At 37.8% G+C, this 27,391-nt stretch overlaps 3 protein-coding genes across 11 annotated transcripts in view; 2 read left to right on the top strand and 1 right to left on the bottom strand.

The window, feature by feature from the left end:
- Positions 1-663: 663 nt before the first annotated feature.
- LOC127427710 (post-GPI attachment to proteins factor 4-like) lies at positions 664-6,703 on the bottom strand. The gene is made up of 2 exons (XM_051675484.1): positions 6,547-6,703; positions 664-3,821 (listed from the first exon to the last, which is right to left on the bottom strand). The coding sequence occupies exon 2, from the start codon at positions 3,645-3,647 to the stop codon at positions 2,457-2,459; it is 1,191 nt and encodes a 396-aa protein (XP_051531444.1). The 5' UTR covers positions 3,648-3,821; positions 6,547-6,703; the 3' UTR covers positions 664-2,456.
- Positions 6,704-8,790: 2,087 nt separating this feature from the next.
- On the top strand, positions 8,791-11,410 carry LOC127427712 (myelin and lymphocyte protein-like). The gene is made up of 4 exons (XM_051675487.1): positions 8,791-8,941; positions 9,799-9,966; positions 10,288-10,422; positions 10,627-11,410. The coding sequence occupies exons 1-4, from the start codon at positions 8,852-8,854 to the stop codon at positions 10,699-10,701; spliced, it is 468 nt and encodes a 155-aa protein (XP_051531447.1). The 5' UTR covers positions 8,791-8,851; the 3' UTR covers positions 10,702-11,410.
- Positions 11,411-22,247: 10,837 nt separating this feature from the next.
- Positions 22,248-27,391, top strand: part of LOC127427707 (sodium/calcium exchanger 1-like) — a 61,454-nt gene continuing 56,310 nt past the window's right edge. For 6 of the 9 annotated variants that reach the window (XM_051675467.1, XM_051675473.1, XM_051675472.1 and 3 more), the window contains exon 1: positions 26,017-26,260. The gene's annotated coding sequence lies outside the window, so the exon portion shown is untranslated. Of the gene's footprint in view, positions 22,390-23,796; positions 23,817-26,016; positions 26,261-26,926; positions 26,960-27,391 lie in introns of those variants that run through there. The other 3 variants (XM_051675468.1, XM_051675470.1, XM_051675469.1) reach the window with 3 other exon arrangements.

Below are 27,391 nucleotides of genomic sequence, written 5' to 3' on the forward strand. Positions count from 1 at the left end.
AACAGAGAATGACCAGACTGGTTTGAACTGACAAAAGTCTACGGTAACTCAGATAACCACTCTGAACAATTGTGGTGAGAAGAATATCATGTCTGAATGCTGAGATGCGGGTTGGCAATGTTTTGGTGGCACGAGGGGGACCTACACAATATTAGGCAGGTGCTTTTAATGTTGTGGGTGATCGGTGTATGTGTGGCAGTTTATTTTACCTCTGACAATGGTATAGCCCTAACTTCCTCTTTGGTTATCAATATTAAATAAGAATGTTGTAACTGATTGCTACTAAGTTGATTAAACTAAGAAAGTCAAGTTTATCTAAAAAACAAAAACAAAAAAACATTAAACTCAATTGGCAAGTTATACTGATTTAAGTAAACTTTATATTCTGTTTAAACTTTCCCTCTTAAACTGACAACTTACAATTTTAAGGCAGCACAAAAACGTACTTTTTTTTAAGCTGAAACAAGATTTGTGTGTGTGTGTGTGTGTGTGTAAATACCTAATAACATTAAAACTTTATTTAATCTCAAATATACAAAACTGGTTCCATTCTTTAGCAAAGAAACTGGTTTGAAATATACCACATTCCTAAAGCTTCATGCAACTGTCTTGAATGGCAGTAAACAAGCAGTCACGTGCATTAAAATAAATTCAGGTAAACCATTGAAAACATTGTTATTTTTATTTTTTTACAAGTGATTTTTATCAAATCCATAGATTCTGAAGAATAAATAGATAAGCATCTTTTAATGTTTTTTGTCATGATGAAAATGAAACAAAAAATATCTTTGAAAGACAAGTAGTGTGACTGACAAAAACATTTGGGTTAGGTCAATTTAATTCAAATTAAAATGCTAAATATCTGAATACACGAGTGCAAATTTTGTCATACATAAGGCTCAGATCCATTCATTTCTGCATTTTGATAAATGTTGATTAAAAATAATTTTACAAGACAAACAGCTCTCTAAATGACAATGGTCCAAAGCAAGCACAAAAATCTTCCAAAAGATTCGAAAACATTATTCAAACCGTGTTTTTGGACAAATATAATCATCTCAAAGCATGCTCAAACTGTTGAATTATTATTGCTGCTGTGCTATGCATAAAGTCAACAGTGAAATATGATTATATCTCCAGCAAGTGCACTGTAAAAAATTCTTTTTTAGTTATAACTTAAAATATACAGTTAGAATAACTGCCCTGAATTCATCTTGTTGAGACAACTCAATTATTTAAGTTGTTTGCTGAACTTGTGATAAGTTACTGAACTTATAAAAACTATTCAGTTTGAAATAAAAAATATAAGTCAAGAGAACTACGCATATCACGCTCGGATTCCCAGCATGCACTGCGGCATGAATGAATCACGCAAATCGTAGTGTTACTGTCTTTTCGTTGTATTACTGTTTGCTGCTTGAATTTATGCTGTTGGTTGTTGTGTTTGTTGCTTTCAGTTATTTGTGATGTAGTAATAATTCAGAGCTCATCTTTTTACTCAATGAAGTGTTTGATGATTGTCACCACCATTGTAATATGAGCCCATGCGTGTCTCCTTGGCACACTAAAGTTTGAATATGATAAATGGATTAGACGTTGGTCTCGGATCTTCAACTGGTTATTTACTATTAATTGGCCATTTATTTTACTTCTGACAATGGTATAGCCCTAATTACCTCTAGGGTTATCAATTATATTAAACTTATATAACTTCTATGTTCAGTTTGAACTAAATTAAAAAGTTGATTGAACTAAGAACATCAAGTTTACCTAAAAACTCATTTGACAAGTTACACTGATTTAAGTAAACTTTATGTTCTGTTTAAAAACGTTCCCTCTTAAAGGAATGTTCTGGGTTCAATACAAGTTCAGCTCAATGGACAGCATTTGTGGCATAATGTTGATTACCACAAAACGTACTTTAGACTCGTCCCTCCTTTTCCTTAAAAAAAGCAAAAATCCGTGTTACAGTGAGGCACTTACAGTGGAGGTCAATGGGGCCACAAATGCTGTCGATTGAGCTTAACTTGTATTGAAACCGGAACATTCCTTTAAGCTGACACAACTTAAAATTTTAAGGCAGCATGAAAACTTACTTTTTTAAGTTGAAACAACAAGACATTTTACAGTGTGTAAATACCTAATATAACAACAATAAACCTTCATTTAATCTCAAATATATATATATAAAATTGTAAAGTGTGAATTAAAAAAAAAAGACCACATTCGACTCTTTGGCCAAGAAATTGGTTTGAAAGCTTAGTGCAACTGTGTCTGGAACAGCCATAAATGAGCAGTCACATGTACAGTGCTTCATAGTGCTAATCAAGTTCCTGTTTTGTTATTCATATCCAAATGAATGAGAGTATATGGAAAAGGGTCGGATATGCTGCCAAAAGGCCCTAATCCAGGCTCTGTGCTATTATGCTAAAGTCCTTCATGAGCATGTGCTAATTTCAAATTAACCTGGGTCGAAGGGGATTGAACCTGACGGAGGAGTACGCTCCAATATGCTTGATCGCATTGGGTTCAACGCTGTGAGCCCTCTCTCCTGGTGTCGATCTGACAATCTTGTACAGTACCATGTCTTTTGCATTACCCTGAGCACATTCGACCTGGTCCAGGTACTCTGCTGCTCGAATGGAAGCGTTGCCCGGAAAGAGCATAGCGGGAGTACAGCATTCAGTGGCAGGTGACACGGCATACAGTTGGGGGGAAAGGCGTCTAATCTCCATTAGATAGTGCCTCCCTGCCAGCTCAACCACAGCCATTACATAAAGAGTCAGAAAGAGAAGATGAGGAAAGGAGAGGGTAAAAGAGAGATACGTACAGTGGGAAAATATGAGGAGAAGGATTGTTGCACCAAACATGCCAAGTCCCAGCCATTCCAGAATGCGAAACGGCTCCGGATTCCAGTACCTCTGCAGACGCTCTGGGTGGTAGAGCTTCACGTACAGAGTGTTACGAGCAAACTTCCGTGAGAGCAAGTTTTTAATCAATGGAAAAAAATCCGTCCCTGGCAGTGCATCATCCTCCAGGACAATGACGTTTTTTGGCCTCATAAGGTCCCATCCCTTCCTTAGGCAGTAAACGTAATCTCTTTTCTCCTTCTCGAAGATGTTTACAGCTTCTCTGATCTTACGCCTTTCATCTGGAGATCGTCGAACAACTAGGAACTGTTTCTCCAGAAGCAATGCATCCTCGTTCAAAGAAGGCCCACTTTCGACATCACAAAGCATGACCTCGGCACATGGTTTATCACCGCAGGCTTTAAGGAGCGACGCGAGCCGTTGAGTCACCTGCAACAGGTAGTGATAGTCCCTACCCTCCGTTCTGCTGGCTGTCACAACAGTGACCAAGAGATCCGGTTTCTTAGCCACCATTTCCACTGGGTCCTTCAGGCTTTCTTTAGAGTCCACACCCTCCCAGAAACCCAGGGCCTCCTGAGCCCTGTTGTAGCTCTCTTGTAGAGCTGCATCGCTCAACGAATCAAGATACAGAGTGTTTAAAAAATAATATGAGTACAGTAAACGGTGACAGCATATAGGCAGTATCACTCCAAAGGTTAAAACACACAAAAGCAACACTTGAGCTACAGGGCTGGACCGTCGAAAGTGCTTGTTGATACAGGTCCTCCATCGAAACATCTGCGTCCTTTTAGACTAAGATCAGACTAGCTTTCAAAGCAGAGGCGACTGATATGACGCACAGGTGGGATGATCCAAACTCCAGCCAAAGAGTCACTTTCAGGAGTATCACTCCACATATCAATGAAGCACTCAAATATGAGGCTTTTTAAGATGTTCATACACCACCAGTATCTATAGAAAAGAGTGATAGGTAGATCATAGGGAATTTATCCATGTAAGAAATAAAAAAATCTTGTTGAAGAAATATATTGCTTTTAAAGGAATATTCAGGTTAAACAGACGCTCAATCGACAGCATTTGTGGCATAATGGAAGTGAATGGGGCCAATCCGTAAATGTTAAAATACTCATGGTTTCCAAAGTATAGCCACAAGACATAAACAATATAATTGTTAAGATGATTTTAGAGTGATAAAATTGCTTACAAACCTTTTCTGTGTAAAGATATACCCAGTTTACAACTTAGTTGAACCCTAAAACTGACGATTTAAACAACTTAACAGGTCAAATAATACATACAGTACATTTTAACAGAAGAATTAATGTACTGTAAGTGTTTTTATAAAATTAAAAGCTTTACATTTTTGCCTTTAAACCCTCCAAAATTTGTCCCCATTCACGTCCGCTGTAAATCCTCACTGTAACACAGATTTTTATTGATTTGTTTGTTTTTTAAGAAAAGGAGGCGGGGCTAGTTGATTATTATTATTATTTTTTTTTTTTTTTTTTTTGTGGTAATCAACATGATGCCAGAATTGCTGTCGATTGAGCGTAACTTGCATTGAACCCGGAATATTCCTATAATTAAAAACTTGATTTATAATCAAACATTTTTACTTTGTGTCTTTAAACTGCGGTAAAGTTGTTAATTTATTTTATTTTATTTTATTTTTTTATTTTGGACATTCGAGTAATCGCAAAATAGTGTTGGTTCATACTTTATCTCGTCCTGATAAAACTGTAATCATATAGAAATTAATAATGATGTTAATCCATAAATGTATCTGTTTTAAGCATCAAAATTTAAAAACGCAATAAAGCGATCCCGGCACGGCCGATCCGTGTTAGGGAGCGTCTCAAAAGTGCAAAACGCAATATTCGTTAAAATAGGCCTATACATTATGCAGTGACTACATTAAAAAGTGGTTCTTTTTACATTTGTAATTAACTGTCTGTAAACAAATAAAGTTACATTAAGAAACTGTTTACATTTCTTACATTACTTTGATTCTGGAAATAAGGCTTTTCATATTTTTCATGAATTTCTGAAATGTTCACATGTGACCTGCTTATGTCAGACCACCTGAAATGTATTTATAAACACCAGCTACACGTCTTTCACATCTTTGCATGTGGAAATATGTTTGTGTGTATTTTTCCACACTTTTTTTAATATCCTGTTCATGTGACCGGAAGACGTCACATCACCTGTAATATATACGCAAACACCTATAACACACCTCACACGGCTTGGATTTTGGAAAAAATGGTTTGCTGTATTTTCCTGAATTTGATTTCATAACATACTAAAATACATTCAACTTCATTGTCATAACACAAGCTAGATTTAAACTTGTAGTACCAGTATGCATAACTTCATGCAACATGGCAAATCACATGCACTATCCACTAGGCCACATCTCAGACTATTGCTTTGCTGTATAATATGCAGCAGTAAACAATTTTAATAGCAATAGTTTGTAAATTGGACGTTGCCTGAGATGCTGTTGGTCTTCCAGTTGAGCTACAGGATTTACAACATGACTTGGAGGACTTACATGACATCTGGATTATTAACTCAAAAGACTGTTAACCCACAGCTAAATATTTTGTCAATAATAGGTACTCATGCTTATGTCATATCAAACCCATAGTATTTTTCCATGTTATACAAAAGCTACATGCATAACAGTTATTAAGCAGAATATCCAAGCAGATCTTTTTCACAAATATATACAACACATACATTTGATTCAGTAAATGATCAACATTTAAGTTGTTATAATGGAAAAGTTATTTCTTATTTATTTAATTTTGAATGGGTAGGATGTGTTTGTGAATGCATTAGATGTGCTGTCATATCAGGCCACATGACCAACAAAGCACATAAACACTAATCAAGTAATCTTTCCCTTTGGCCCTGTAGGTGTGTGATCTACTATGTAAAGTAAGACCTGTCTGACATGACGGCACTCCTCCTCTGACTGCAGAATACTTTCAAGGAGAGTATCTCAAATGAGCCTTTTTGCACATTCCATATAAGACAGGTGACGTGGCACATGACCACGAAGTGAAAAAAATAGTTTTCGTTGTTTCTAAAGTTTGTGAACATTACATAAAACCATATTACCATACACAAAGCCATATAAGATGCGTGCCAGGTGTGTGTCTGACATGATAAGAAGGTTGAATAAATATGAGTATTAAACAAAAAATCATCCAACATGATAAAGTTACAATTGCTTGCAAGGTGGTGTGTGTTGTGTATACTTGTCTTGCAGGAGGTTTGACATTTTCTGTTCCTGTTAACTATACGTGAAATGCAATTTCTGTTACATTACAGTTATAGCTTCATTGCATAAATGTATTCCACTTGTTTCACGTTATAAACTTACACATGTATAAGGCTGCATATGTTCTATAACCACAGCATTATCTTTTTTTTTCACTGCTATTTTTCAGTTTCACTCTTTAGAGACACTCCCTAACTTTGCTGCCTGTCTAAATAATGTACAATATAAAAGCAACTTTACCGCAGTTGCCTTTCAAAGTTCCAATCATTCAAAAACTCTGTCGGATAAGAACTGATTAGACAGCAAGGAAGCCAAAACTCGAAAGAGTTATTAATAGCCTGTTAAATATAATACAACACAAACCGTGCACAAATTCAGCATTACCTGTCAGAATATTACAGCAACCGTGTCATTAACTCGGTTACTGAATTAGAGCAGTGAACCAGGTCACCAGAATCGTTTCGTCTTTCTTCTTTAGTTTTCTGGCAGGTTACAATCCCAAAATCGTACAGCAGATCACATCAGACCTTCAATCGTGATCATCGACGTGCACAAACAGCAACAAAAGTTACAACGCCTCCTTACCGTAACAACTGGATCAAATGCGCATAAAATGTTCCACTGTTGTCTATGGGACGGTGTGTTTTATTCCTCCAGGGGGCGCGTGATGGTTCAAAAGGCAACTCGTTCAAATATGTGGACATTTGAATTTAATGCATGATTTTTTTTTTTTTTCTGACATAATATTTGAAACAGCCCGAAGAATCTAAAAAAAAAAAAAAAAAAAATCATCTAGTGATCGTAAATCATTTTGATTGGTGCATCTTTCCCAGCGCTTACAAAAGTAACAGGTACCATGTGACAACTCAATGAGAAGCAGTGGTCTGCTGCACACTAATCTGCACATCGTATAATGACACTTAAAAAAAAAAACATTATAACCATTGAACTGAAACTGTACAGTGAATAGTTACAGTAGGACAATTTTCCTTTATAGCCATCGTAACCATAGAACACATACGTAGATGCCTCATTCGGCTGGTTCGACGTATCGCGGCCCATAGGAATAGCCACTAGTATGATCAATGGAAACATGTAAATGTTTCATGCTGCATCCCCCCCATTGTTCAAGTCAATGGCGCAACTACACATTTCCAAGCGGGTATGCAAAATTAAATTTTGTGCCCCTTGTATCTGTATGTGGGAGGGGTTGAGTAGGCCGATTGCACCACCTTTAGTGAGCCGCTGGCGCCCCTGTGCATTGCATACCTTGCATATATGATTTTTGCGCCTCTGATTCAAGTTAAATCTACGCCCTTGTATGTATAGATATATATGATCTTAGCTGCGAGCCGAAAGGCTAAGCCACGGCCAATACTATCCACCTTTTTCCTACGTCCCGTGATGCTTAGCAAGAAATATGGGCGCTACTTCCATCACCCTGTAAGTTCAAATCAGACAGACACACTGAGGAAGAGCTGTGAAGTTCACGTCCTTGGGTATGTAATCGCTTTTTGAAGTTGTCCGATCGGACGGTCATTTCCTTTTAAATCTGCACATACAGTAAATGTACACATTTGTTCGGCGGGTGATTGACTGGTGAGAGGTGGTGCTTTGCTGCCGTCCGAGACGCATCAGGACGGCGTTTAAAACCTCAAATGCGAAGTGGTTTTTGACTACCTCTGTATGTGTTTTTTTGTGATTCAGTCACAAAACATTTTGCACCCCGTTTACAACTATATTTAGCACTGACCTTTGCAATCAGATCATCTGAAACATGTCTTATTACCAGCTGTAAACAGGGTCTAAAATGACTGCAGCCGGAGCTAGGGAATGCTGTAGAACGACTTCCGGTGGAAGTCTCACCCACATTCGTTTCCCCAGTAAGACTCCCAGGAAAAAGGTGGATACACTGTTTCAAGATACTGGCCATTCGATCCACTTTATTCTCAATTTCTGTCACCTACCAAGCACTGTAATGAAGACTATATCACACACTAGATGGCAGTGTGGAGACAACTTAGATCTTTTGAACAAGTTATGCTCGGTCCGAACGGCCCTGTTAGGTAGGCTTGCAATTATTTCGTTTTATTCAAACATGATTGTTTAATTGCCTCAGACTGCCCAGACTAGAATTTTTATTAGACTACCTATACACTGTATATAAATGATAGGCCTATATGTAGAATAATAAACAATGAACCAAAATCTTTGACTAACATTGACTAAACTGCTGTGATGTGACTGATAATGGTTAAAATAAAAATATATATATATATATATATAAAATGCAGTATGTCCATTAAAACCTCAAATTCTAAAATGGCAAGAAATATCCTATCCACCACTCAAAAAAGTTTATGAAACTCAACCGTGCACTTCTGAGTCACGGTCTGACACCTTCAGTGTTCACCTGTTCTTTTAACACAGTGAAATTTGACCCACATGAGTAACCAGATCCTGACTGCTCATCTATGTATCTATCTATCCATCCATCCATCCATCCATCCATCCATCTATCTAGCAAACTCTCGGTTGAGCTGGATGCACAGGGTGGGTCTTCATGCATCAAATGCAACAAGATGAACAGGTTTGTCCTGTGGTCTCTCAGTCTCTTTAAAAACACACATCTTTAATTCGTCTGCACATTCATTCTACCTGTGCAGACGGGAGACTCAGGTGCACACACATGGTGACTAATACAGGGCAAATGGGCTACCTGCCAAGCGGAGGTGCCATATTCTGCACCATACCCGACATTCTATACCTGCCAGAGCTTGTAAGTTGTTTAAAATTGATTATTTTAATTAATTAATTAATTAATGAGTTAATGTATTTATTTGATAACATTTTGTTAAAAATAAGGCTGTTATGTAATACTTCGGCTATTAGTTAATGCACATTCAAATACTGATATGATGAGCATTTTAATATTTGTAAATCAATAATTAAAGAAAGGTACAATAGCGTGTTACCTATTTATTTATTTATTTATTTATTTGGCCAGGTTTTAAGATTTGTAATTTTCTAGTTAACTTATGCATTTAAATTTCATGAAAAAATTCTTCAAATTTCATTGTGTATAAAAAAAAAATAAAAATATATTTTTTTATATATTATTTTTATTAAAAATTACTCAGTTTAATTTGATGGAATTTTATTATGAAATTGAAATGCGTAAATCTTAAAATGTTTTTTTTTTTTTTTTTTTTGAGTGCATGAGAAAACAGCTTATTATAATGTAAAGAAAATATGAAAGCTTGTTCGGCCAAAGCTAAGTCCAATATATTTAAAGCAACTGAGACTGTTAATTAATAAAGGTACATTAATACTTTAATCTCTAACATTAAAAAGCTTTGGTAAGCTAAATATCACTGGTAAATTTTACTGCTGGGAGGTAAATGGGTACTTAGCATTTATTACAATATTATCTTTCTTCTTTTAACCAACCTTTTAACATGCTTACATGCTTTTAAACTGCAAAACAGATGAGGATGAACTTGTGTGTTCAGTTTTGTAAGGATGAAACCATTCAATATTTCAGTTTCACTTTAAGCAAGAGACATTAGAAAAGAAATTACCCTCCAGAGAAGTGTAAAACTGTAAGTAAAATGTTCTTTTAATTTTATTTTTTAGGTCTTTGGCGGACTGGTGTGGTGCCTGATAGCATCTACGTACATCATACCTTACAACCCCCAGGCATATGTGATTGCTGTGTCAATTTTTTGTTTTGTCATGACCTTCCTCTGGATGATGATATTCGCCTGTGGGTCACATCATAACAGAAGCTCTTGGGCAGGCGCGGTAGGTCCACAAAGAAGTCTTCTCTCCTCTTGTCCATTCCCCTTTCTCCTCTCTCTTTTACACACCTCTCAGCCTCTCCTCATTTCTTACCCCTTCCCTCCTCCAAAGGAAAAGCAAAAGCAAATAATCATTCTGAATCCAACAATATTAGCAGTAAAGGTGTGAATGTAGAGATGTTGTATTATTAATAATTGGAAGTGCCTTTATTTGTGCAATGCAATGTGTTCAATCTCTCTGCACCATGATATCAGCACTTTACCTGGTCAGGATAAACAAGTTTTAAACATTTCAAACATAATTGTCTCTCTTGTTTCTTCTCAGGATGTAGCATACCATGGATTTGCAGCATTCCTCTATCTCAGTGCGTCTGTGCTTCTAGCTGTGGTAACCATTAGCTTCGGTCAATTAGATGGAGGCAAAGACACGCTTATTTACAAGCTGGATGTAGCTGCTGTGGTGAGTTCCTAGTATTGCATGGGCTTAAACAATGGTCAAATCCATGATCCAACACTTTTAGGTTACTGTAAACACAAATGCAGAGAACAAGAATGTAATTACAAATAACTGTGAAATCTTCTTGAAAAACTGACAACAGGATATTCAGCATCTTGACTATGTACACCACTAATATGGCCACTATTTCTTTCTCTTCAATTTCAGGTGTTTTCCTTTTTCACCACTTTACTGTATGTCATCCACACCATTTTCTCAGCCATCAGATGGAAAACCTTCTAAAATGTCAACACTCAAGTTGTTTAGAACATCTTATAGACGTCAGACATGATTGTTGCACTGCATCCTTAAAGAATGATTGACTGTTGAGTCTTTGTCATCCTATTATTTGTTCAAACTATGTATTTGTATTTAAACTGCCTTGTTGCTGATATTTCTTTTGTAAAATATTCTTGCCTCAGGTATAAATTATATGCAATTTTGATCGATATAAAAAGGAAAATAATTAGTCTGTGAAGTGTGTTTTCTCAGCTTGGCATGGCGCTGGACGAGTATAAACAGAGGGTTGCTGCTCTGACTCAAATTACATCATTGCCCTAATGTTTTCCAGGGATTATTAGAGAACCCCTTTTTGCACCACAAGCCACAATCCATTAAAGGAGAAAAGCATGCTAACATCATTGACATACTATTTACAGTAAATGCCGTTGTGTGTTTGTTTTTTGGCAATTAAATGACTTTCTACCTTACGTTATATGAATAAAGCTGGTGCATCCTTCTCTTAAAAGGCTTGGTATGCAAGCATGGGTGAGGGTAGGACCCAAGAATTGTGAGTTCACTCTTGTCTCTGACCAGGAACAATAGGGTCAAGTCATTTTTATTTGTACAGCGCTTTTCACAACACACATCATTTCAAAGCAGCTTTACAGGAAATCATGTATTAAAAAAAAAAGAAGCAAGAAAGAAACTGAAACTGTAATATCTATAAAGTCTTAAAGTCATCATTGTGTAGTTTGATTAAATATGATTGTAAAATGTGTATAGAAATTAAATAATTAAATAATAATTGTATTGAGATCCCCTGTGAGCAAACTGAAGGCGACTGCGGCAAGGAACACAAAACTCCATAAGATGTTGGTTAATGGAGAAAAATAACCTTGAAAGAAACCAGACTCACTGTGGGGGTCAGTTCCCCTCTGACTAAACAACATGAATATAATGCCAATAGTAGTTATTTATGTGCAGTGCAAGTCATGGTTTAAAATTTGTAATTTAAGTAAGTGTTAAGGTCCAGGGTTTTAAAAAGAAAAAGAAAATATTTTTTTAATGAAATGTAAGATTAATGACTAATGTCTTTGAAGTCCATCCTGGATTAACTGCAGAAGTTCACATAGATGCATTGTCCTTTGTTAGTTTTGCTGATGAAGGTTTTTGTTGGTAATTAAATGATAGACTGTGTATTCCATTTTAAGAGTGTAGTCCATCAACAGACAAAGGTGATGCAGGCAGAGATAAATGTTGAGGTACATCGCAGTTCAACCTGTAGGTCATTTCAGTGAGGTTCTGTGGGGTCCATCCTAAATCCAAGGTTCAGGCAGTGGCATATGAAGTATCCCATATCTTACAGTTGGAGTTGGAATCAGTTCATCCTCTGAAGTAAAAAAACTGAAGTGATGTCTGGCTAGCACCGGCTGTAGTTTGTCGTCATCTCTCAGTGACACGTAGCAGTGGAGGAACGGAGCTGGATCTGGCCGACTCTGGTAACCTCAGGATATGAATCTCGAAGTTGAGACATGGAAACAAATAGAATAATATTAGTGTAGACGCCATTAAATTTTATGCAGAGTTATAGATCATGATGATGTTTCTGGTTCCTGCAGACCTAACTAAAGCAGCCTAATTGTGAGTTGATGGATAAATTAGGAGTATACCTGGCTAAATAGATGAGTCTTTAGTCTAGACTTAAATTGAGTGAGTGTGTCTGCATCTCGTACAGTGTTAGGAAGACTATTCCATAGTTTATGAGCCAAGCATGAAAAGCATGTGTCGTAATTTAGCAATATTTCTCAGGTGGAAGAATGCTATTGTACAAACATTGGAAATTTGATTTTCAAAGGATAGATTGGTATAAAATATAACACCTAATTTCTTTGCAGAAGAAGACAACATAACAGTACATCCATCGAGAGTCAAATTATATTTTAGCTGCTTATTTTTGGAGGTTTTTGGTCAAATCATTAGTACCTCTGTTTTATCAGAATTGAGTAGAAGGAAATTTCTGGCCATCCAGTCTTTGATTTCATTGATACACTCTGCTAATTTGGAGAATAGTGAATTTTCGTTGGGTTTAGAAGAAATATAAAGTTGGGTATTGTCGGCATAACAGTGGAAATTTATTCCATGATTCCTGATAATATCTTCCAGGACAAGCATGTTTAAGGAGAAAAGCAGAGGCCCTAAAACTGATCCCTGTGGCACTCCATACTTACATTTTGTTTGATTTGACAATTCCTCATTAACACATACAAAGTGGCCTGATAAATAGGACCTAAACCATGCTAATCCAGGTCCACCAATGCCAACATAATTCTCGAGAATGTCGTGATCTATCGTGTCGAAGGCAGCACTAAGATCTAAAAGCACTAGAAGAGAAATGCAGCCGTGATCAGATGATAAGAGCAAGTCATTTGTAACTGATAAGTGCAGTCACTGTACTGTGATGGGGCCTAAATCCTGACTTAAACTGTTCATATATACTATTTCTCTGTAGAAATGAACATAATTGGGAGGACACTACCTTTTCTAGTATTTATAATATATAATACAGATGAGGCTCATGTTTATAAAAATAACCAGAGGGAGTAGATTCATTTAAACTTATATATTCAAATTATGATCTGTAATAATTTCATTTACAATTAGTGCTTTGGTTGAAACAGATCTACTTTTTGGTAGCTATACCTTTATATGATGTTTATCTTAATTTTTTTGTTTGTTTGTTTGTTTGTTTGTTTGTTTGTTTGTTTGTTTGTTTAAAATTTGACCTTAATCACATTTTTTACTAAATAATTAGGTGAGAGTTTAATGTTTGGTTGTTTGGGGAACAGACACAGTCTCTATATGATATCTAGGTGATACAGTCTCTGTGTGTTCTAGTTTATGTGACCAATGTGACGTCTCAAGGCAGCTAGCAGATGTTCGGATTAACTAGTTTGTCTGCTTCCTGACCTGGGCCCCAGTTAGTAAAATACTATTATTATTAAGACTATGAGCCAAATTATAAGAGAGGAGAGTGGCACATTCCCTGGTGGGATGGAGTCCGTCTCTCTTTGGCAGGTCAGGTCTACCCCAAAAACTCTTCTAATTGTTTATAAATCCTATGCTATTCTCCAGACACCACTCAGACATCCAGCCATTCAGTGACACTAATTTACTATAAACCTCATCACCACAATGATTAGGGAGGGGGCCCGAGCATATTACAGTGTCTGACATCGTTTTTGCAAGTACATTATCTCTCATGGGGGCCTGGGTAGCTCAGTGGTAAAAGATGCTGGCTACCACCCCTGGAGTTCGCTAGTTCACTAGTTCAAATCCCAGGGCATGCTGAGTGACTCCAGCCAGGTCTCCTAAGCAACCAGATTGGCCCGGTTACTAGGGAGGGTAGAGTCACAAGAGTTAACCTCCTCGTGGTCACTATAATGTGGTTTGTTCTCGGTGGGGCGCGTGGTGAGTTGAGTGCAAGGGTTGATGGTCTCAGACGTGGAGGCAACTGGGATTCATCTTCCGCCACCCAGATTGAGGCAAATCACTACATGACCACAAGGACTTAAAAGCACAAAAAACATTATCTCTCATGATCTCCAACTAGCGAAGCCGGACACCATTAGTGCTGACATGAATAACAATTTATAAAATCTACATTTAGAATTAGGCAGCACTTGTAAATTTGATCTCAGATGTCAGATGCCCGATTCCCCAAAATGCATTTAACAATGTTGGCTGGAGTCTCTATTTCCACATTCCTTACAACAGAATCCCATTATTAAGGCTCTTTCAACATGATACTCAGTGGGTGCAACACTGAGCGGGGTGAATCTATTGGAAACCTTAACAGGAACGGGAGAGTGGTGTCACTTTACTGAGGGGTACACACCTGCTGCGGGGTCTCTAGAGCCAGAACCAAAGTGTGTGTGTGTTGCTCGCTGTTCTACCCGCATCTGAAACAGTATCCACTGGCTTCTCTTTCTCACTGTCCTCCACTAGCGTTCGGATGCGTGTCTCTAACTCATTAAACTTCTCCGTCAGCCTAACTAATTCCTTACATTTATCACATGTGAATCCCTCACTGCTGACAGAAGAAGCTATAGTAAACATGTGGCATGTAATGCAGGAGGCAACAGCAGTTGTTTGTTGTTGTTTTTGTTATGGTTGAGCGGTGAGGGTTTGAGATCGATGTGGTTCCTAATCAGCAGATGTTTGAAATTGATGCAATAATCCGTGTTTAACATAGTGGAGAAAACGAACGAACGCAGTCGAGATGTGAGATGTAGACAAGTGGAAAAAGAAAAAGAAAAGAAGATGAGAGAAACAGGTGCATACGTTATAATATACACAGATGAACCAGTAGAAAAGCGGAAAAACATGAAGCATGTGGTAAAATGGCAAAGGATAAAATGCTAAACATATAAGAATAAGAATAAGCAATGCTAAGCAGGCTAGCAAGCTACAAACACTCGTGCAGCGTGCTGTCAGCAACAGGAGCAGGAACAGGCTGAAGGTGATGATGCAAGTGAACTGCATCAAACATTTCATTCATGAGTGCGTCGCAGGTGGGTAAATGAACTGACTCCCAAGAATCCAGGTGTATTATCCTGTGACTTCTATAAAGTATACTATTTACATTGACCCCAAATGGTATTAGGCATTTAAGCCAAATTTTAAAAATGCATGAATGTCATTGCATTATCATATAATGAAATTTCAAAGCAAGTGCCATTTATTTGTACCCTCTACCAAATTATGAAATAAAAAAAATAAAAAATAAAATGTTTCAATGTTCAACTACATCCCTAAATATTTTTTGCAAGTTTGTTTGTTATTATGACTTTTCTCCTGTGACCTACAAAAATGTAATGCATACATGACGACGGACTCGAGTTTTTTTTTTTTTAAGGCTCATTTCTTATGTGTAAATGTAAAATATGGAGAGTAAAACTTTTTTTTTCTTCATAAATTTTGATTGTTTAATTTCAGTTAATTGTTCATTTATATAGGACTGTCCTAAATCAAAGGTTTTCGATATGAAGGGCGTCGCGAGCACCTTTCAAGAGAGGCGCGAGTTTTCAGTGTTTTGTAGAGGTGGGGCAAGTCTTTTGAATCCGTTCACCAGAAGGATTCATTCAGTCACCATGTCTGCAGATTACATTTACGCAAGTAGGTGACAACAAATTAAATGATATGACGAACTGTAGCTACATATTGCCTAATACAGATTCACCTGCATCATGCTAAACAACGAACCGCATCCACAGTGTGTTGTTTGTTCTGAGGTGCTTGCAAATGACAGCTTAAAACCTGTAAAACTAATAAAATATGTATAAACCAAACACCAAGTCCAAAGCTCAAAGATACTAGCTGGTGGCATCCTAGGTGACCACCTACTTCGCCTGTGCCTGGAAACAGCCCTGGCCATATTTAAATATGCAAAAATGAAAAGCAATCGTCATCATTGTTTTGATCATTCATAATGTCAAGAACATGTTTGACTGGGAGATGAACAAAGACAAAATAGCTCTGGAAGGTGTGATTGTCACCAGTAATCTCAAATACTTCAGAGCTTGTTCCTTGGTCACTCAGCACTTGATGTTTTGGATTCATGGTTAAAAATAGTTGATCAAGTGGAACTTCAGCATGGATAAGATTCACGCTGTGTTCCCAATGTCTATCAGACATGTGGACATTTTCTGGCTGGTGTTTTACTAGATGTCTGAAATGGCTTTCATCAGAGGAACGTGATTTATTGCAAACTTCCTAGTTTTCCATCAGTGCTAACAGATACGGTTGACATGTGGAATTACACAATGATGAGTTGTCATGATGAAACAAGCATAAGAATATCCCAAGTATTTTATTTAGAAATCCAGATGAAAATTTTTATGTTTAAGGGTTTGATAACCGATATGCAGAACTGATATTCATTGTATATATATATATATATATATATACACACTATATTGCCAAAAGTATTCGCTCATCTGCCTTTAGACGCATATGAACTTAAGTGACATCCCATTCTTAATCCGTAGGGTTTAATATGACATCGGCCCACCCTTTGCAGCTATAACAGCTTCAACTTTTCTGGGAAGGCTTTCCACAAGGTTTAGGAGTGTGTTTATGGGAATTTTTGACCATTCTTCCAGAAGCGCATTTGTGAGGTCAGACACTGATGTTGGACGAGAAGGCCTGGCTCGCATTCTTCGCTCTAATTCATCCCAAAGGTGCTCTATTCGGTTGAGGTCAGGACTCTGGCCAGTCAAGTTCTTCCACACCAAACTCGCTCATACATGTCTTTATGGACCTTGCTTTGTGCACTGGTGTGCAGTCATGTTGGAACAGGAAGGGGACATCCCCAAACTGTTCCCACAAAGTTGGGAGCATGGAATTGTCCAAAATCTCTTGGTATGCTGAAGCATTCAGAGTTCCTTTCACTGGAACTAAGGGGCCAAGCCCAGCTCCTGAAAAACAACCCCACACCATAATCCCCCCTCCACCAAACTTCACAGTTGGCACAATGCAGTCAGACAAGTACCGTTCTCCTTGCAACCGCCAAACCCAGACTCGTCCATCAGATTGCCAGATGGAGAAGCATGATTCGTCACTCCAGAGAACGCGTCTCCACTGCTCTAGAGTCCAGTGGCGGCGTGCTTTACACCACTGCATCCGACGCTTTGCATTGCACTTGGTGATGTATGGCTTGGATGCAGCTGCTCGGCTATGGAAACCCATTCCATGAAGCTCTCTACGCACTGTTCTTGAGCTAATCTGAAGGCCACATGAACTTTGGAGGTCTGTAGTGATTGACTCTGCAGAAAGTTGGCGACCTCTGCGCACTATGCGCCTCAGCATCCGCTGACCCCGCTCTGTCATTTTACATGGCCTACCACTTCGTGGCTGAGTTGCTGTCATTCCCAATCGCTTCCACTTTGTTATAATACCACTGACAGTTGACTGTGGAATATTTAGTAGCGAGGAAATTTCACGACTGGACTTGTTGCACAGGTGGCATCCTATCACAGTACCACGCTGGAATTCACTGAGCTCCTGAGAGCAGCCCATTCTTTCACAAATGTTTGTAGAAGCAGTCTGCATGCCTAGGTGCTTCATTTTATACACCTGTGGCCATGGAAGTGATTGGAACACCTGAATTCAATTATTTGGATGGGTGAGTGAATACTTTTGGCAATATAGTGTATATATATATATATACACACACACACAGAGAGAGAGAGAGAGAGAGCTGCCATTTGTGTAATTTTCATCCATTGTTGTAGTACTGAAATCTTCTGTGCTCCTGTTATATGAAGAGTGTTATTTATTTTATTTAAATGGCCAGTTTTCCAACATTAGACTAGCCACCAATTTGGCAGTATTACAATGCCTAGCCTTGGTTCTATCAATCCTTTTTGTCTTTTGAAGCTCTCGGCATCTCAGCAGATTGTATGCATAAAAAGCACACTACACAAGAGAGCAGAAAAACCATACTGCGACAAGAGAAAAAAAAAAGAGAAAAAAATGGGCCAAATTTGTCAAGACTATATTTTTTCAATCTAGACTTGCATTGAATTTGTAAACAAAACAAAATAAATAAATAAAAAACACTGCCCTATGGAATCATGTTAATATACCATTTTTATTTGTCTAGTTGTACATATCGTGGCAGTTTTCTAGTGAAATAATCACTAGAGGCGCTACAACAACGACTTTGTCTTTGTGGTTTGTCTACTGAGGCGGAACGCTGTGTCCTGCCAGACACAGGCGGAGCGTTGTTATGGACCATGCGCGACATGGACAGGTTAAGCCATTGCGCACCGTCTCCAGGACGCGAGCGTGTCTGAGTTGGGGTGGCAAGTGGCATGGAAAAACTCATTTTCAAGGTGGCAGCTGCCACCACGTACCACCCTTTTGCCCCTGCCCCGGATCAGCTCAACTGATCAAAAGAGCACTTGTAATGCAAAGGACCGGGGTACGAGTTTAGAAGAGCATGCAAGTTGACACGTGAGCCAAAAGTGTCATTGAAGCACCACAAAATGACATGATTGCATCAGAAATTGTTTTTGTTTTTTTATCTCTCATTTGCTTTTTATGACACTATCGGTTATGTTTAGGTTTAATGTTTAGGATAGGGAGGCCAGTTTTGTTGATTTATAACTCGATAGAGCAAGCACCCCTTGTGATTAGTTAAAAAACCTCATCTGTTTGAGAGAACGTTTAACTCGCTTTTAGCGCGACACAGTGGACATTTCTCCTTGGAACTGCCGAGATATGCGTAATGAACCATGTAATGTCATTTTGCAAAAATGTCGCCACAGTCACATAATTGTCATGAGATCAGGCTGAAGAAAACTCCATATAATTTGTCAAAGTCATACTACATTATAAGATTTGGAACATTTGTATTCATGTACCTGAGTTTCAGGATGGAAATTTATGTAACAGACATAATATATGAAAAGCTGAGACTGTAAGGTGAAGTGTAATTTTCAGCCTGGTCTCATGAACATTAAGTGACCGTGGCAACATTTTTGTAAAACGAAATTAAATGCCTTAGTACATGTTTGGCTGCAGTTTCCCAGTGAAATGTCCAGCGGGGGGCGCCAAAAGCGAGTGAAATGTTGCAGTCATCAGACAAGGTTTTTAATAAGTAAAACATACCTCCCTAACTTAAACTTTTAACCTAAACCTAACCAATAGTGTCCTTAAAGCAAATGAGATTTGAACAAAAACAGACATCCTTACCCTAAACCAATGCCTAAACCTAACTGATAGTTTCCAAAAACAAAATGAGAAATGAAAAACACATTTTCTGAAGCAACCACGTCATCTCTGTATCATCTCCTACTTCTATGACACTCTCGTGTCACATGTCAGCCTCCATGCTTGACTGGTCTCGAAACACAAAGTCCAACACTCTTATCCGGTGAGCTACCGCAGAAGCTAATCACACTGAGATAAATGTGTAAATGTAGGTGAGTCTGTAATACAAGCGTTAAAATGTATCGTTTTTCAAACGTTGTGAGTAATAGTGCTAAAAATAAGCATTTATAAAGTTATAATCAGCCGTTGTTATTTGTGTGAAAGTGAATTAAACGCACAGATGTTGTAGCGCCTCTAGTGTTCATTTTAAAAGGAAACTGCGATGAAATGTAGAACGCGGCATGTAAAAATCAGTTTGCAAAAATGTAGTTATAGTAACGTTCATTCTATGAGAATAGGTTGGTAATTTCTGTCACAAACGACTTCAAATGGAATAAATGACTGCTTTCAAACAGGTTTCCAAACACTCCCCTGGTTTGCTATTGGTCGGACAAACAGATAGTCCCGCCCCAAACTAATGCTATTGGTTGGGGCAATGTTGCAATGTCAGATTGATCGGGATGCTTAAACAAACAGCACAATGTTTTGATACTTTTTGGGGGAATTTATCACACAGATGTCTCTAAAATATCCTCTGGTTGCCAAGCTAGTTCCTCATTCTAGCTTTGAACATTTAGTCTTTCTAGACATAGGTCTGTGTTGTGTTGGCTATTACATTCACAATGGGTTCCCTTGTATACTGATTATGTGATTAAATCAGCAACAAACTATTTGCCTAAATGTACTTTAACAATTTTCTTGATTGTAATTAAGGCCAGGACTGGCGTTGAAGAAAGTGATCTTAGCTATTGCCAGATGTCTTATTTGGGATAAAAGCCGTCATCACAATCACAGGCAGAGAATAGATGTACACATTACAGTTACAGCTTGTCAATATATGTAGCCTAGGCATACAGAAATGTAACCAATGCATCATTGATGTTTATAGGATGTTGCATTTGTAGCCTAACACATTTATGATGCATGTGCTTTCAAGTCCATGTGATTTTATTTGCCCTTCCCACAGAGCCCGACAGACATTATAACGCAATGCGGTATACTCCTGCCTTTGGCATGTTGCATTTTCAAGACAATTAGAACATGATAGAATATAATACTGTATATTCTGATATATTTTAATGTTTATTTTCTTCATATATTAATAAAGAGATGATGCAACAAATCAGGACAAATTTGGAACAGGATTAATTTCTTTCACACTGAAATGTAATTAGATGAAACTGGCTGTCAAACACATATTGAGCTACACATAAGGAACTTATTGAGTCTAAATGGACAACTTACATAATTTTAGTAGTACAACCAAATAACAAGAGCCATATCATACTGTTCATGTGTTACACTTGCTATAGTTTACTTCCACATTGTTTCTTCATCAAACAGCAATGTCAATCACTGAAACATCAGTGCCACCTTGAGGAACAAATAGCATGTATAATATGTGTGTGTACACGCTTAAAAGTTACTGATAATTCAACATGGTCACACAGAAAATCGACATGACATAATAGTCATTTGTATGAATATAGTACCCATTTGTCTTTTAATAAGCAAAGAAATACAGCATATATCCTGTGATAGTAAACTTATATAGATATTAATTAATCATAAAAATGTCATTTACGGAAGCAAAAAAACAAAACAAACAACAACACTATTATTTACCTAGGGTCTCTAATGACTCTATACACTTTTGGTACTTAAGCAAGTAAAAATTGCAATTTGGGCTTTTGTGTGTGTGTGTGTGTGTGTGTGTGTGTGTGTGTGTGTGTGTGTGTGTGTGTTAAACTATTTATAAGAGAAAGATTGTGGAATACAGTAATAAAGAGGTGTGGGCACAACTCCAAAAAAGATATGTGGTACAGGGGATGGAATGAGGATCTGAGGTGTGCGTTTAAGGATTAAACAAATATCCGACAAATCCGCTTTTGACGTCAAAACATAAAAACAGTCATGCACACAACACTTGTTCACACTCACAAGCTGGTATAAACACCAGAAGAGGTGTTAACATGCAATACAATATCAGGGTAATGGGCAAAAATCTATATGGGCCGACTGGTTTTTGCTAAAAGGCTTATTCCTGTAAACCATTTATGAACTTACCCTGATAAAAGAACACCTTTAAGACATTTACATGACCACACAACTTGTCAACTTAAGTATAATCGTTGTGCAGTAAGAATGTGCATGTAAACACACTCAATACCAGCTAAATGATGATGACTTGAGCAGGAAGCCCATTGAAGATGCATTTTGCAGTTCCCATATTACAGTCTAAAGCTCTGTCTCATATCATGTGCCTCCAGTTTGTGTATCAGAACATCATCTGGTCTTGTTCCAACTCAAGGACATAAGCCAGCTTCTCTAAACCTTTCAGGATATCTCACGGGATCAGAAGATGTCACGTCCTTCAACTTGGGTCCTGGGAACTGTGGAAAATCACAAGGGGTGCTTCTTACGTTCTCAATGCATTCCTGCCTTCTTCACAAACACACACGTATGCCCACACACAAAGGGAGAAGAATGCTACCTGCTAGCGGAGCCCCTTTATCTTGCACGTGTCAGTTAATGACAAGAAGCTGGCCGATAGGAGCGCTACACAAGTGACAGTCTCCGAGAACAGCCTTGTATGGAAGTTGCTGAGGGAGAGGAGAACGATAAGCCACAACCCAACTATGCTGTCCATGTTTAGAGGCGATTGCCGGGCCCACCGGGCCAGGAACAATGCCTGTTTCTGTTAAATTTAGACAGGTTATCGGCCACAACTCCTCTTCCTAGACAGTCTCTGGCTGCACCACATGGAATACAAAGGTGAGTCCATGGGCTTGATTTTTTCAAGGGGCACTTTGGTAGGCAAAATTGTATTTAAACAATATTTTAATGGATGAAACACAACTGTGTCAACAACTTGATTGTTGAGGTAAATTTGAGTGACATCAGTTGCATTAATGAATAAGTTTCTAAGCATTTTGCTACATTGATTTGCAGTGTTTCAGTGTGCTCCTATTCAGTGCTAAATGAGCACTTTGCTGGCATGCAGTGATAAAGGACATTTCTGATCTCTTCAAAGAGCCTGTACACTACATCATTAAAGGAATATTCCGGGTTCAATGCAAGTTGAGATCAATCGACAGCATTTGTGGCATAATGCTGATTACTACCAAAATAATTTCGACTCGCCCCTCCTTTTCTTTAAATAAAGCAAAAATCGAGGTTCCAGTGAGGCACTTACAATGGAAGTGAATGGGGCCAATTTTTGGAGGGTTTAAAGGCAGAAATGTGAAGCTTATAATTTCATTAAAGCACTTACATTAATTCTTCTGTTAAAACTCATATATTATTGAAGCTGTAAAGTTGTTTAAATCACTGTTTTTACAGTCGTTTCAGAGATTTAATGTTTACGGTGTTATTTTGTCATTGCAACAAAGTTGCAAAATTGGCTATAACTTTACACAGATGCAGTTAGTAAGTGATTTTATCACACTAAAATCATGCTAACACACATATTGTTTACATCTTGTGGCTATACTTTTGAAACTGTGGATTTTTTAACATTTATAGCTTGGCCCCATTCACTTCCATTGTAAGTGCCTCACTGTAACCCAGATTTTTGCTTTTTTTCAAAGAAACAATCAACATTATGCCAAAAATGCTGTCAATTGAGCTTAACTTATATTGTACCTGGAGTATTCCTTTAAAGAAAGAACTAGTGAGAAACGAGTTTTCTTGTAGGAAAAAGCTGCACCGTGCCATTTTTGCTGACTTGGAAAGTAAATTACATGTCATTCGTACTGCTTTTGACCTCATGGCTTCACGTCAATGAGATGAGAGAGAGTGGGGGAGTCTAGACTTCCAAATCATGACTGCATCGACTGACTGCCCAAGAGCAACTTACAACATGTTCTTACTTATTTATTCATTTGATTTATGGTGGAGAGGTTTTGTTAGCCAGGTCAGGCATGAGAGGCCGGCATGTCTGTGGAATTATGAGCCGAAATAGTCGTCTTACAGGGGGAACAAGACACCTCACTGAGTCAGTGGTGAGCTCACCGCATCTCAAGGCTTTGAAGCTATTTGAGGCGATAGCTGCCCAAAACTCCGAAAGCCTCAAGATGTCAAGTTCACGGCAAGATGCATTCGAACATTTCGTGTTTGCTTCTAAACAAGGACATTTGAGATGTGCTGTGGCTGAAACGAGGGGTGTTTGCATCATTGCTGTCGTTCTGAAGCATTAACATGTAAGGAATGAACAGTTTTTATACAGTAGGGTCCAAGTGTCTGAAACCACTAGTGAAAATGCTTCTATTTTGCCTTTTTCTAATTTAATTTGGTTTTGTTTTTACATTACAAATTATATTACAATTATAAGATTTTGCATAAAAAGTTGGATTAAACAATTTCATAATTTCTTAGTATTTGGTGACTGCATGCATTATTACAGCATGATTTGAGAATGTTCTAGAGAGTCGAACGAGTCGAATTGTTTTTTTTTTTTTTTTTTTTTTTTTTTTGTGGTAATCAACATTATGCCACAAATGCTGTCAATTGAGCTTAACTTTAATATAAAATTGCTTCATGATTGAGAGGGAGAATTTCATCGCCTCTCTCTTGATCATGATGTCAATGTGCATTTGTGCTTGATTGTACCAAAAGCCTCACTCTCAAGCTTGTACACTTTGGACGATGCATATGACATAATTTACATCACTGTTTTTCTCATCACTTCTTTGCGTGTAATTTAATCTCACATCAACCCACAAAAACAATTCCACACAAAATCATGCACAAGTATGCAAGGCAGCCTCTACTGTATGCACGCATTTTGCATTTCCACTAGTTTACATCTGCATTGTTTCCCTCTCGGGAACCATCGGCACAATAAGACACATCATTCAAATTAATGGACGCCTTCAGGTCAGACTGGCCTAACGCAGCGAGACACATCACATAGTAAATGTGACCTGGCATGGCATAATACAAGGCAGGGCACAAAAGTGTCTTCAGTGTCACAAATACTGCTATTCATTTTACTATATAGTATATACAGTATGTACCTATATAAAAATAAAAAAGAATTTAACTTATATTTAGTGCTAATAATATATTAAATAACTTTAACACAATTTTTAAATAATACAGTTTTTTAAACTAAAAATACTATTCTATATAGTATATTCTATATATATATAAACAGCTCTGGAAAAAATTAAGAGACCACTGCAAAATTATCAGTTTCTCTGGATTTACTATTTATAGGTATGTGTTTGAGTAAAATGAACATTTTTGTTTTATTCTATAAAGTACTGACAACATTTCTCCCAAATTCCGAATAAAAATATTGTCATTTAGAGCATTTATTTGCAGAAAATGACAGCTGGTCAAAATAACAAAAAAGATGCAGTGTTTTCAGACCTCGAATAATGTAAACAAGTTCATATTCATTTATAAACAACACAATACTAATGTTTTAACTTAGGAAGAGTTCAGAAATCAATATTTGGTGGAATAACCCTGATTTTCAATCACAGCTTTCATGCATCTTGGCATGCTCTCTACCAGTCTTTCACATTGCTGTTGGGTGACTTTATGCCACTCCTGGCACAAAACTTCAAGCAGCTCGTCTTTGTTTGATCGCTTGTGGCCATCCACCTTCCTCTTGATCACATTCCAGAGGTTTTCAATGGGGTTCAGGTCTCGAGATTTGGCTGGTCATGACAGGGTCTTGATCCAGTGGTCCTCCATCCACACCTTGATTGACCTGGCTGTGTGGCATGGAGCATTGTCCTTCTGGAAAAAACCAATCCTCAGATTTGGGGAACATTGTCAGAGCAGAAGGAAGCAAGTTTTCTTCGTGCGTCCTTCACAAAGACGAATCTGCCCGATTCCAGCCTTGCTAAAGCACCCCCAGATCACCACCGAGCCGTGCTTCAGCAAGGCTGGAATCGGGCAGATTCGTCTTTATGAAGGACACATGAAGAAAACTTGCTTCCTTCTGCTCTGACAATGTTCCCCAAATCTGAGGATTGGTTTTTCCAGCAGGACAATGCTCCATGCCACATAGTCAGGTCAATCAAGGTGTGGATGGAGGACCACCGGACTGGTGTCCATCCAGTTAGTGTCCATATCGTCCATGCATTACTAGAGTTAAAATAAAATAAAAATATGACCTAGGCTATATTTAGTGTTAATAATGTAATGCATCTCTATATACCTATATTAAACTACTCAACTTTACTACAGTTGCATGTAGAATAGTACTTAACACTGGTAATCATGCTATATGTGTAAAGCTGGATTTACACTATGTACTGTAATGCAAAGTGTTACTCATACAATTCATATGGAGTACTGCAGCTCTCTCAGTATCTCATGTGACGAACTGGCATGAAGCCATCTCACTGTCCGAGCGGAGCCTCCCCTTCCTCCGGTAAGGCATGAATCCGCATGGAAATCGGAAAATATGGTTAAAGCACTTCGGAAAAGTAGCCTGCAACTCTCCGCCACACACTGCTCACAGACACTGCTCACTCCAACGGGAATAATTAAACTAGTAGAAGATGAGAGTGAACGAGCGCTACTTTGCGGATGAGCGCAGCCGGTAAACGGTCCGGTTGATTGAATCTCCGAGCATCACAATCGCAGCTGCATCTACATGTGGCAGAGGGAAAACAAGCATTGAAAGGTACATACATTTTAATGTTTATTTGCGCTTTACTTGGAGATATGACTGTGTATGAATTCGTTTTGCTTGGGTTCAGTAATAGTGAAAAAAGAGACAGTGTAAATTAATCGTAATCCGTTTAGTATCTGCTCAGATTAATCATCTTTGAGGCACAGATGTCTGCGTCGTCAGGTTCAAAATCAGTTGTGCACATCCTTCCATTCAAAAAGCACTTTTCAAAAGAATATGCAAGTTAAGATCAATCGACAGCATTTGTGACACATTACCACAAAAAATAATTTCGGCTCAGAAATCTGCGTTCCAGTGAGGCACTTATAATGGAAGTGGATGGGGCCAATTTTTGGAGAAATCGTTTTTATGGTAATGGTAATACCATATGTGTGTGTGTGTGTGTGTTTTTATTATTATTATTATTAAATTTTTTAACCATGTTTATTTCAGACATGTATGTGGCATTATGCCATCATGGCAACAAAGTTGTAAAATTGGCTATAACTACACAGAAAAGGTTAGTAAGCGATTTTATCACACTAAAATCATGTTAACACACATATTGTTTACGTCTTGTGGCTATACTTTTGAAACAGTGAGTATTTTAATGTTTACCGATTGGCCCCATTGACTAAGTGCTTCATTGTAACACAGATCTTTTCTTTTTTTTTTCAGAAAAGGAGGGACAAGTCAAAATACATTTTTGTGGTAATCAACATTATGCAACAAATGCTGTCGATTGAGTTTAACTTGTATTGAACCCAGAATATTCCTTTAAAGCGTTTTTTTCATCTGCCTGTTATTGTTTATTATTATGCTGGTTTTTATTGGTTTAATTTGCATATAATTTAAAACTTATTAAATGGCTCATAAATAGACATAATGGTTACGCTCTTCTGTGCAAGTGTGTGTTTTTCTGAATGATTCTGGTATACAAGGGCGTAGATTTGGCTTGAACATTGGTGGGGGGGGGGGGGGGTTACAGTGTGAACAACTTACATGTTTCCATTGATCATTGTATAAATATTCGGGGGGTGGGGGGGTGTACTTGCTTGTTTTGATTATTTGGGGGGGGTTACCTCCTGGAATCCCCTTGGAATCTAGGCCACCAGATATGCTTGTACAGACAAGCAACTGGTT

The sequence above is a fragment of the Myxocyprinus asiaticus genome, chromosome 37 (assembly GCF_019703515.2).
Source record: "Myxocyprinus asiaticus isolate MX2 ecotype Aquarium Trade chromosome 37, UBuf_Myxa_2, whole genome shotgun sequence".
Taxonomy (NCBI): Eukaryota; Metazoa; Chordata; class Actinopteri; order Cypriniformes; family Catostomidae; genus Myxocyprinus; species Myxocyprinus asiaticus.